The following is a 13,090-nucleotide window of genomic DNA, read 5'->3' on the forward strand; positions in this document are numbered from 1 at the left end:
CATTGTCCTGGTGCTCCAGGGCCTTCAAAAGTGTAATAGGTGGTTGAGAACTGAGATGTGTCATTTATGCTCGTAGAACGCATGGAGATGCTACTTCAATGTTGGGCCTTTGTATGTGGCCAGGCTGTGTAAAAGTCTCACACATGTGGTATCGCCATACTCAGGAGGAGTAGCAGAATGTATTTTGGGGTGTCATCTTTGCTACGTACATGCTATGTGTTGGAAATATCTGATAAATGGACAACTTTGTGTAAAAAAAAAATGCGTTTTCATTTTTTTCCACATTTTCCAAAAACTTTTGGAAAAAAACGAACCGTTCAAAAGACTCATTATGCCTCATAGATTATACGTTGGGGTGTTTGCTTTCCAAAATGGGGTCATTTTGGGAGCAATTCCATTGTCCTGGTGCTCCAGGGCCTTCAAAAGTGTAATAGGTGGTTGAGAACTGAGATGTGACATTTATGCTAGTAGAACGCATGGAGATGCTACTTCAATGTTGGGCCTTTGTATGTGGCCAGGCTGTGTAAAAGTCTCACACATGTGGTATCGCCATACTCAGGAGGAGTAGCATAATGTATTTTGGGGTGTCATCTTTGCTACGTACATGCTATGTGTTGGAAATATCTGATAAATGGACAACTTTGTGTAAAAAAAAATGTGTTTTCATTTTTTTCCACATTTTCCAAAAACTTCTGGAAAAAAATGAACCGTTCAAAAGACTCATTATGCCTCATAGATTATACGTTGGGGTGTTTGCTTTCCAAAATGGGGTCAGTTTGGGGGCAATTCTATTGTCCTGGTGCTCCAGGGCCTTCAAAAGTGTAAATGGTGGTTGAGAAATGAGATGTGTCATTTAGGCTCGTAGAACGCATGAAGATGCTACTTCAATGTTCGGCCTTTGTATGTGGCCAGGCTGTGTAAAAGTCTCACACATGTGGTATCGCCATACTCAGGAAGAGTAGCAGAATGTATTTTGGGGTGTAATTTGTTGTATGCATATGCTCTGAGAGAGAATTAACCTGTTAATATGACAATTTTGTAAAAAAAAAAAAAAAAAAATCTTCATTTTGCAAAGAATTGTGGGAAAAAATTACAACTTAAAAACAATCACCATGCTACTTACTTAATACCTTGGAATGTCTACTTTCTAAAAAGGGGTCATTTAGGGGGTATTTGTACTTTTCTGACTTGTTAGTGTACCAAGAAATGAGATAGACCATCACTACATCTGTGTGATCAGATGTGATCAATTTTCAGTGATTGGCACCATAGTTTGTAGACTCTATAACTTTCACAAAGATCAAATAATTTACACGAATTTGGGTCATTTTTACCAAAGCTATGTAGCAGTATAAATTTTGGCCAAAATTTATGAAGAAAAATTAATAATTTGCAAAATTTTATGACAGAAACAAAGAAAAAGGCATTTTTTTCACAAAATTTATGGTCTTTTTTATTTATAGCACAAAAAATAAAAAACCCACTAGTGATTAAATACCACCAAAAGAAAGCTCTATTTGTGTGAAAAAAAGGACGCAAATTTCATATGGGTACAGTGTTGCACGACTGAGTAATTGTCATTCAAACTGTGAGAGTGCTGAAAGCTGAAAATTGGTCTGGGCAGGAAGGGGGTGTAAGTGCACTGTATTGAGGTGGTTAAGGTAATTATTACTCTCACTATTACACCTCCCCTGACTAAGCGTTAAATATAACCTGCATATATACTTATGAAGGGGCAGCCATATTTCTTTTTTTGAAGCTGGATAGAGTTCTCCCATTTTTTACTATTTTAAGAAACATATTTGAGGGGTTGTTAAGATACAGCATACAAAATTATGTGCTAAAAAATAATATTATAAGTCATAGCCAGCATAGATTTTTGAAAGACAGATGTTATTGTATAAGGAGAAACGTTGACAGATGGTTGGCTCAGGTTGGCTCAGAATGTAGTATATTAGGGTTAGCTAGAGCATTTGGCACACTTCTTCACAGTCACTTCATGTATAAATAAAGGTCTATAGGTTTTAAAAATCACTTTGTAAATAGAGTTGTGATTATTTTGTACTCTGAATTATAGTAGTTTACTCCTGAAACATTTTTTCTTTAGCCTGTCTATACATACAATTTGGGATTACAAGTATAATTTCTGAATTTGCATTTGCAGATGATACAAAGCTATACAGAAGAACGATGCAAAAAAAAAAAAAAAATGCAGCGCAGTGAAAAACAGTCCCTGCAAGATGATTTTAATTTACAAGCTGAAATGGAATGACTGGTTGATTGAGCAGCTAGAAGACTGGCTAAATGTGAAGTTAGGCACTTGGGGGCTAAAAAGAAAAGCATGCAATCAGTGATATTTTGGTTTTGTGCTGCCCTAGGCAAGACTAAAAATTGCCCCCCCCCCATCTAAATTTGTTCCACCCCAGACACTTTAAAATTGTGCACACCCGTGCAATGGCAAACAATGTACATTTTTCTATGCATAGGCGACGCTTTAAAAGCCTTTACAGGTTACCACCTTAGATTTACAGAGGAGGTCTGGTGCTAGCAATACTGCCCATGATCTGATGATACCTCACATGTGTGGGACGACCACTGTTTGCGTGCGTTCGGGATTGACAGGCGCGTTGGCCTTTGCGTACAAGCATGGGAGGACAAGGGCAGTTTAAATGTATTTTTTATTATTATTAATTTATATTTATTTTTTTTTTAGACTGTTGCTTTTTTTTATCACTTTTATTGCTGTCACAAGGAATGTAAACATCCTTGTGACAGCAATAACCATTGACAGGTACTCTTTATGAAGAGATACTCTTTATGGAAATCCCTTCTCTGCAGTTCAAAACACCAAGATCTGTGTTTTTGAATGCTTTAGATTTTCAAAACTGGCTGTGAAATGACATCAAAGTGACATCATGTCATCGCTACTGGCTTACTGTTACAAACATCCAAGCAAAGTCGATCCCGGATTTGCTTGGCTGTCCAGCCAGCCGGCGGTCTCCCAGTGGGACGGGAGGGCCTGGGTTACCCTACACTTATTACGTGTCTGATAAAGGGGTCCTGTGTGTCTTTAAAACGTTCTGTGATGTGATCATGCTTTTTGCTTTTTTTTTTATAATTGTAATTTTTATTACATTTTTTGTTCATAGGAAAAACAAAACAATGTTACAGTTTGTGTATATGTATAGGTTATAGTATGAGACACAAAGGTACAAATAAAAGTGTCCATGTATACAGAGCACAGAGGTGCCCCTGTATGTCATATCAGAAAATAAGAGGAACTCGTAGGTAATAGCTATTTAACAAAAAAAGAGGTCAAATAAAAAGACAAAAGCAATGTGATCATGCTTTAAAAAAAAAATAGCTTGAATGCTACTTGTCAATCCACGGTGTGCTGGCAAATGTCCTCATTAGCATTCAGACACAGAGCCATGGCTCGGCCCCACCCCCTCTATCTTCTAACTGGCTCACTGGCTGTGATTGCCAGCAGCGGGGGCCAATGGCTCTCACTTCTGTCTTAGCCAATGAGGAGGGAGAGTCTCTGGAGAGCCAACGCTCTTGTACACATCTCTGAATAGAGAGGGCGCTCAGGTAAGTATTAGGGGGGCTGCTGGAAACAGTTTTTTTTTTTTTACCTTCATGCATTCAATGCATGAGGGTAAAAAAATGTAAGCCTTTAGAGCCACTTTAAATGGTTTGTCTCAACATTCTAACTTCTACATTTGCAGGAGAGCTTGCTCTTGAAAAACAACAGACTTTCTGGCTGGATCACCAGGTTAAAATAAAGGAAAGAAACCCTACAAAAGAAAAGAAATGCAGCCATCATATTTAAGAATTGGTAAGCTGCAATATAATAAATGTTTGCTTTTGGGCTTAATACTGCTTTAACCAACAGTAGGTTTGGAGTCCTGAGAATAGAAGGGATCCCTTTAACTGAACCCAACAGATGTTTGTCTTTTTTCAAACTAACTATATAACTGTCATCTTACTTTTGGATTTTTTTCCTTGTCTGTTTTTACCACCACCTCCTCCTCCTTTTCTTCAGCTGTTCGGTTTTTGGGTCCCTATTCCAATTATACCGAGCGTTATGTGCCTTCAATGCCTTCAATTATACAATCTAATTATACAGCACAATTACAGAGAAATGGTATAGTTTTAATTACACAATGCCTAATAAAAAGGCATTTCATTAAATGGACTGGCAGTACTTAGCGGTGCCGAGCTGAAGGGCAGTTGTGTAGATTCAGCTATAAATAGTTAAAGAAAGTGTCTGTTTCCTGCTTAGTCAGATGTGTTGAATGTCCTGTAAGAGTCACTCCAGGAATGAGCATTTAAAGGGCGCCTGTTTATAATCATGAGCAAACACTTGCATTATTTTATTGCATTTTATGTAAGGACTTGCTTTACACACGGGACAAAACTGTTCATTGTTTGGACTGAGCTACCTTGTACTGGATGAAATAAAAAATGCGTTGATTGAAAACCCGAAGAAAAGTTGAGCTTCTGTCCATACAGCATATGCTGTTTTGGGTCAGAAGAAACCGTGTACCTGAAATGTTAATGGTAACAGCTATCTTCTGCTTGATATACCTGACTTTGTTATGCTATGTTTATGTGTTATTGTTTATATTGAACATTAGGCAAATTAGTATATTGCCCCCTCCTTGGTGACCTTAGCCAGCATAAGGACTAAATTAAATGCAGCCCAAAGTTTTCTATACTGTATGCTGTTAAGGTGGACCTGTCAGCTGCTTTGACCTTTTGATATTTAAAGTCCTGCTTAAAGAGGAGCTCCAGTCTCCCCAGAAAAAAAATGTAATTTAGCAGCTACAGTATTTGTATAGCTACTTTTAATATAAGGACACTTACCTGTCCAGGGATCCAGCAATGTCCTCCCCTGAGCCGATTCTTCATTTGGCTTCGGGTGCAGGCACCGACCTCTAAGGTAAGGGAAACCGGCAGTGAAGCCTTCCAGCTTCACAGCTGGTTTCCTACTGAGCATGTGCAAGCCACGCTGTGCTTTGTGAATGGTCTCATAGTTTTCTGGGATTGGTGATGTTTCCCAGAAGGCTGCAGCAGGGAGAAGGTGAGGGGGACGAACTTCCGCACAGATCCCAGCAGCAATTCGACCAGAAGTGGGAGTGGATCCCTGTCAAAACCAGGTACCCACTCCCCCCTCCCTTCCAAAAAGTGCCAAATGTGACAATGGAGGGGGGGGGGATGCAAACAAGTGGAACTTCCCCTTTTGGGTGAAGTTCTGCTTTATGAGAAATAGGTCCCTTTTATTATCTTATTAGACATAAAACTTCTTTTTTGTGCCTCTTTGATTCTTGTTTCAATCTGTTATTTAAGGGTAGGTGCGGACAAGTTATTAACATTAAATTATTTGCATATTCCTAACTAGTACATAAGCTTGAAAACAAGTCCTTACTGATCTCTGTTGCTGCAGGCACTGTGAAGAAATTAATCCTCAAACATCATAGCAAAACCAATAAAGTAATTTTCAGTTCACTCTACTCCCTCCTCATACAGTGGCTTGCCAACTTTAATGGTTAGGAGTCAGGCTCGAAGACCAGTAGCTATAACAGTAGAGAGTCTCACAAGCACGTCACCTGGTGGATGACGCAGGCTCAGGTGGTGAGCCAGTCAGGGTACAGTAGCAGATATAGTAGCTAGGGATCAAGCAGATGCATAGTCAGTAAACAAGCCAAAGGTCGGTAACAAGTGGTTGCAATTTGGGAATAAGTAGAAGCATAGTCAAGGAACAAGTCAAAGATCAGCAACAATTGGTAGAGAAGATATAGACAGCAGCAGGAGTGAAAGGAGCAAGATACTGGCTGGAGAAGAGCACAATAATCTGGCAACAGAAAGTGCAGAGCAGAGACATGGGTTAAATCAGGAAGTTCATGGGAGGAGCAAGGAATTCAAGGTTCATCGCAAACTGGGTACAAGGTAAGATTGTCCAAGGAATCAGACAGGATGCTGTCCAGCATCTAAGGTGGCACAGCTAGAAGAGCTGCTGAAAGAAACTGTAGAGGTCGTGGGTTTAGATCCAGACCCTGACATTTGAGGTTGTACTTTACTACTTTCATCTAAACTAACTTAGTTTTTGAATTCCCCTTGGTAAAACTACATCGGCATAATAATATCACAAACCAGAAAAAATTATGGAGTCAGAGCTGAATTTCCTTTTTAACCACCAAGAGAAAACTGGATGGCCCCTGTAAGCCCAATATTCAACACATGTAACAGCTTTCTCAAAAGCGAACTGCAACATACAAAACTCCAATAGCTTAAGTCCAGAACAATGCCTGCAGCTGTACGCGAAGCAAAGGGAAAGACCGACATGACTGGGGGCTTGCAGAAGAGAAGGTGATTCATGTTAAATTTATTTTAAAGTAGCACTTTAGGTTTTGTGAACAGGCAACATTTTCAATGCAGAAGATAAATGCGTTGTCTCTTCTGCATTAAAGCGTCCTACCTGCTTGTCCATCCCTGTACAGTAAGCTGCACAAGCACAGCTCACTGCACAAATTTGGCAATACTAAATCTGACGGATCTCCCGCGCATGCATGGGAGTGATGTCATCTCCGCCCGGCCAAAGACAGCGGCCGGTGATCAGGACTTGGAAGCAAGGCACCCGAAGATGTCACAGCCAGTGGGGAGTTTTAGGGATGGAGCATTGCCAGATTCCAGGTGAGTATAGTTCAGATAGAGAGTACAGCTCAGATTTAAGTAAAGAAAAAGGACACTTCAGAAGATCAGTTGAAGCTTAGCCAGCTCTGGTCAAGTTTCTAATGCCCTCCCTCCAGTGGGCTGTCTCCTTTTGTTTCCTCCCTGTTTATCACTATTTTTACTTTTGGTTCTTTAAAGATAGTTTTGTGATATTGCACTTACATTTTGTCTGTGGTATATTTGCCTGATATAACTATTATAGCAACAAGCAGGGGTCTCTGGGTCTTTGAAGGCAGTTCTGGTTAAAATCTTTGGAGAATGGTGGGTTGCACACATCTAAGATATGGTGATCCTGGCCAAAAATGAGGCTATGTGTACAAAAAAACAAAACAAAATAACTTTGCGCTTACTCAATTGTGCAAGCAGCTAACACGGCAAATAGAAATTTTGCTGTAAATGATATATATAAAAAAGTGTAGCGCTAAAAATTATACATGAGATGATAAAAATAATTTCTAATATTTATAAATGTCCATCATATACACTAGTGAATCATAGTCCATCGTTGTGTGAAACCATTGTGGTCACCAGAAAGTTTGAACCCAAAATAGCATATGCTATGTGGGTCAAACCAGCCTATATTGCCCACCGGCAATGGTGGGGAAGTTGTAGTAACGGCCGAAAGTATAGTCCTGGAAGCCTTCACAAGAGTGTCATATATATAAACCAAGGATTGTGAAGATACCACCACCCAAGTGAATGGAGGCTTACCGGAAGGTTGGGACCCAAAACAGCATATGCTGTATGGGTCAGACAAGCTTATATTGCCCACCGGCAATAGAGGGGAAGCCCTGATGGCCAACGGGGGATGAGGTCCTAGGGGTCTTCACAGAAGTGTCTTCTCCATACAGATGTTTAAACGTCCCCGAACATAACAGGTGATGATGTCTCAAGCCCCTTGGGAGAGAAACAGACATGATAATAATAATAATGGCCGTTACTACAACTTCCCCACCATTGCCGGTGGGCAATATAGGCTGGTTTGACCCACATAGCATATGCTATTTTGGGTTCAAACTTTCTGGTACGCCTCCATTTATTTTGGTGATGGTATTCTCACTATCTAGTTGCTTACGCACATGGTGACCACAATGGTTTCACACAACGATGGACTATGATTCACTAGTGTATATGATGGACATTTATAAATATTAGAAACTATTTTTATCACTTCATGTATAATTGTTAGCGCTACACTTTTTTATATTTATCAAAAATTAGGCTATGTTGGTAATGGTAACATGGTGGTAATTTGTCTGCATCTGGGGTTGTTTGGGGGTTAATTGTCTCAGAAGTGGTCTAGGAATTTTTGTTGATGATGCAGCCACTTTTTGGATCATAAGTGCCTTGAAAGACCTTTAGGTAGGAGGTCAGTTTTCATACATTCCTTGTTTGGTGTTTTTTATTTTTTAATTAATGTCTGTTTTTTGTTTTGTTTTTACAATAAAAAATGACTGTTATGGCCATTAGACTCCAAAAAAAATTGCTGTCGTCTTGTAAATTTTGAAAGGGCTGTGGATAACGTCTGGCAATTTTGGGGTATGAGAGAAGGTTTTAAGCCTCAATGTCTACAATCCCTCATGGAGTCATAGAACTTGCAACATACACTACATTGTCAAAAGTATTGGGACACCTGCTTTTGCATGCACATAAACTTTAATATCATCCCAGTCTTAGTCCGTAGGGTTCAATATTGAGTTGCCCCACCCTTTGCAGCTATAACAGCTTCAACTCTTCTGGGAAGGCTGTCCACAAGGTTTAGGAATGTGTCTATGGGAATGTTTGGCCATTCTTCCAGAAGCGCATTTGTGAGGTCAGGCACTGATGTGGATGAGAAGGCCTGGCTTGCAGTCCCCACTCTAATTCATCCCAAAGGTGTTCTATCAGGTTGACGTCAGAACTCTGTGCAGCCCAGTCAAGTTCCTCCACCCCAAACTCGCTCATCCATGTCATTATGGACTTCGCTTTGTGCACTGGTCCAAATCATTTGGTGGAGGGGGGATTATGGTGTAGGGCTGTATTTACGGAGTTGGACTTGGCCCCTTAGTTCCAGTGAAGGGAACTTTTAGGGCGTCAGCATACCAAGACATTTTGCACAGTTTCATGCTCCCAACTTACTGTTCCAAAATGACTGCACACCAGTACACAAAGCAAGGTCCATAAAAACATGGAGTCCTAACACCTTTGGGATGAATTAGAGTGGAGACTGCAAGCCAGGCCTTCTCGTCCACCTCAGTGCCTGAGGTGGACCTCACAAACGCGCTTTACAAAGAATGGTCAAACGTTCCCATGGACGCACTCCTAAACCTTGTGGACAGCCTTCCCAGAAGAGTTGAGGCTGTTATAGCTACAAAGGGTGGGCCAACTCAATATTGAACCCTACGGACTAAGACTTGCATGCCATTAAGGTTCATGTGCATGTAAAGGCAGGTATCCCAATACTTTTGACAATATAGTGTGTATTGGGACATCAGGATCAGCACGCCAACAACATTGTGGAACAATTACAATTTAAAAAAAATGTATCTAAATCAAAAGATTTGTATATTATAAAACTGCTAAGCTTAGCATATTACATATAATCTAGCATATGTGGTCTGTCCCAGGTGTGCATATTATTTAAAATCTAATATGCCAAGATAAGCAAAGCTCACTAGAAAATCTATTCCTGCTAAGCAGCCATATGTATAATTCCTTATAATGTAACTGTGCCCCAGCACTACATTATGTGATCATCACGTTGGGGTCTATTGAGGAGAATCTTCTATTCTCAGCTGTATTAAAAGCCTCCGGTTTCTATTTATACAGAAATTACTTTCCAAAGAAAACCCAATGCATTTACAAGATGTTCAACTTTTTTTTAATTACATGCTGTTGAGGATACTCTGTCTTTTTATCTCTTTACTTTTGTTTTTTTGTAGTTCTGTTTTTTTCCTCCTGAACTTTCTGGTTCATGACAATGTCTATATAAGTTGGACAATTTGAAACAGTGACAAGTGAAATGTATTTTGCATTGTGATCCCAGTAAACTCTATAAGCAATTCATTTTCAGCCATTTTTCAAATCGAAGAAATGGTCAGAATAAGATTCCTACTCACAGTTTCTCCAGGGAGTTCAGCCCAAAAAAAGCTCTGTTCCTTACCAGCGATATCTTGTTATTGCTCAGAATCCTGTAAATTTAAAACAAGAAACTCTTGGTAAATTAAAACTGCTGCATTCTATAAATTGTTTTTTCCATTTCATATTCATATTGACCTACACATTTCCCAATGTTTTACATTTTTGAATTGGAAGTTTTAAGCCTTCATACCTAATCTTAATGCCTAAGCTCAAATTTGCAATTTTGACATGTGATAGTAAAGCCGTACAGATCACCACAACTACTTTGTGCATCCAGGTGGATTATACCTTGTTTCTTTGAAGGACAAATTGGGCTTCCATTTCATAGTAAATAGTTATGGATATCGCCTTGATTTTTTTTTATTATTATCAAAGGAAAACTGGTGCAAAATAGTAAAAAAAAAAAAAAAGTTTTTTGTTTTTAATTTAGCTGTTTATTTCTTGTTACTACCATAACCTACCACCAAAGAACAACCCAAAATAAACTCTTCTGTTCTTGATGATTGCAACATTATCACATACACTATATTACCAAAAGTATTGTGATGCCTGCCTTTACACACACATGAACTTTAATGGCATCCCAGTCTTTGTTCGTAGGGTTCAATATTGGGTTGGCCCACCCTTTGCAGCTATAACAGCTTCAACTATTCTGGGAAGGCTGTCCACAAGGTTTAGGAGGGTGTCTATGAGAATGTTTCACCATTCTTCCAGAAGCACATTTGTGAGGTCAGGCACTGATGTGGACAAGAAGGCCTGGCTCACAGTTTCTGCTCTAATTCATCCCAAAGGTGTTCTATCGGGGTTGAGGTCAGAACTCGCTCATCCATGTCTCTATGGACCTTGCCTTGTGCACAGGTGCGCAGTCATGTTGGAACAGGAAGGGGCCTTCCTCAAAACTGTTCCCACAAACCTGGGAGCATGAAATGGTCCAAAATGTCTTGGTATGCTGACGCCTTAAGAGTTCCCTTCACTGGAACTAAGGGGCCAAGCCCAACCCCCTGAAAATCAGCCCTGCACCATAATACCCCCTCCACTAAATGATTTAGACCAGTGCACAAAGCAAGGTCCATAAAGACATTGATGAGTGAGTTTGCGGTGGAGAAACTTAATTGGCCTGACCTCAACCAGACAGAACACCAATGAGGCACAGAGTCATCTCCTGATATGCTCCAAAACTCTGGAATTCACTTCCTTAGAACATCAGAGAGTTATCTTCTCTAAACTCATTCAAATCAAATCTAAAAACGTTTTCCTTTAGACAAGCTTTCAGTTAATTGTCTCTTTTTCCTTTATGTTATCCTGTGTATTTTTTGTGTTTTCCTTGTAAAGTGCTTTGAGAAGCCACCTTTAGGCCCAGTTCACACTGATGCGATGCGAGAACACTGCAAATTCACTGCGGGTTCCTGCATCGCACCGACTCGCATGGCAGTTCACACTGCCATATGCGAATTGCTGGGGAGTGTCAATACATGTTAACAACACCCCCAGTTCAGCTTGCATATCGCACTGCGAACTGATAGTTCGGACATGAATCAGATCGCATATGTGTGAACACACATGCAATCTGATTCTGGTCCGAATAGAAAAAAGGGTCCTGTGCGTGTTTGCACCGAATGCGGTGGGATATCAGCCATACTATCTGTATGGCTGATATCGCACCGCACAGACATTGCATGTAATGTGAACGACAGTGAGCTGCGAATTACATGCAATGTCTGGCATCGCACAAATGTGAACCGGGCCTTAAAGACGCTATATAAAATAAATTTGTTTATTATTATTATTATATACATTGTCCACAACTTCCACCATCACCAATAATAGACAGCACACTGGGGAGATTGTGTCTCTGTGTGTCCCCAATGTGGAGATTTCTCTTCACCTTCTCTTCTGTCCTGTGAGGGAATGGATCTCCTAGTTGTCCCTGCAGCTACAGGTCTGGGCTATGACTGGAATGAGATGACAACGCAGGAGGAGGGGCAGTGATCTCCGAGAAGGGAGGACATGAACGGTCGGGTCTCTGTCTGCCTCCTCTCCCCTCCATTGCAGGACAAGTGTGGCTTACTTCTCCTCCTGGACATAGTGATGTCATCATGCGATGTGCATTCCACCCGGTAACAAGCGGCTGTTTACTATCCGGAGCTGGACGGAGTGATGGAAGCCAGGGGAGAGGTGAGAGACCCTCCTTGGGGAGGGGGGTGCAGGGGAATTGTATGCAATGTGAGATTGTGGGGTGCAGGGTAATTAAAATTAACAGGAGGGCTGCAGGGAATTATAATTGTATAGGGGAGGATAATTATAATTGAAGGGGGGCTGCAGGGAAATTATAATTGAGGGGAAGGGTAAGTATACAGTGGGGAATATATTTAATTCCCTGCAGATTTTCTAAGTTTGCTCACTTACAAAGAAATGAAGGGTCTATAATTTTTATCATAGGCATATTTTAAATGACAGAGACAGAATATCAACCAAAAATCCACAAAATACACATGATACAAATGTTATAAATTGAGTTGCAGTTCAGTGAGTTAAACAAGTATTTGATCCCCAAGCAAAACATGACTTAGTACTTGGTGGAGAAACCCTTGTTGGCAAGCACAGAGGTAAGAGGTTTCTTGTAGTTGGTTACCAGGTTTGCACACATCTCAGGAGGATTTTGGTCCACTCTTTACAGATCTTCTCTAAATCCTTGAGGTTTCTTGGCTGTCACTTGGCAACTCGAAGTTTCCGCTCCCTCCTATAGGATTAGGGTCTGGAGACTGGCTAGGCCACTCTATGACCTTAATGAGCCACTCCCTTGTTGCCTTGGTGGTATGTTTTGGGTCATTGACATGCTGAAAGACCCATCCACCAGCCATCTTCAGTGTTCTAGCTGAGGGTGTTCTGTCCACCAGATGTCTTGCTGATGTTTTATACTGGTTATTTGTACCTGTGTTGTTAAATTTACATGCAAAATGTGTAATTTACTTAAGTCAATCATATGTGGTGTGCAGGCTCCATTTAGCATTCCTTTTTGGTATTGCTGCAGTTCTGTTTCTTTGTTTATTTGTATGTGTAACTAAGGAAGTTGTCAGCAAGCAGGGAATTCTGGGTAGAATCTTAGCAGGAAGTGAAACAGCCACCATTTTGTGAGAAGACATTCAGGAAACAACACATGTATTTCTCTTTCTATCGCCATCACCCCTTAGAGAACTTAAACAGTAAGTTTTTATTATCTCATCTTGTACTGTAT

General features: G+C 40.4%; 1 protein-coding gene across 3 annotated transcripts in view; it reads right to left on the reverse strand.

Annotated features, from left to right (window-relative positions):
* Positions 1 to 13,090, reverse strand: part of ADGRA1 (adhesion G protein-coupled receptor A1) — a 1,332,527-nt gene that overhangs the window by 1,238,900 nt on the left and 80,537 nt on the right. For all 3 annotated transcript variants that reach the window (XM_073596079.1, XM_073596078.1, XM_073596080.1), the window contains one exon: positions 9,834 to 9,905. In XM_073596079.1, the coding sequence (XP_073452180.1) occupies positions 9,834 to 9,905 (72 nt within the window). The remainder of the gene's footprint in view (positions 1 to 9,833; positions 9,906 to 13,090) is intronic.

This window comes from Aquarana catesbeiana, linkage group LG08, assembly GCF_042186555.1.
Source record: "Aquarana catesbeiana isolate 2022-GZ linkage group LG08, ASM4218655v1, whole genome shotgun sequence".
Lineage (NCBI taxonomy): Eukaryota > Metazoa > Chordata > Amphibia > Anura > Ranidae > Aquarana > Aquarana catesbeiana.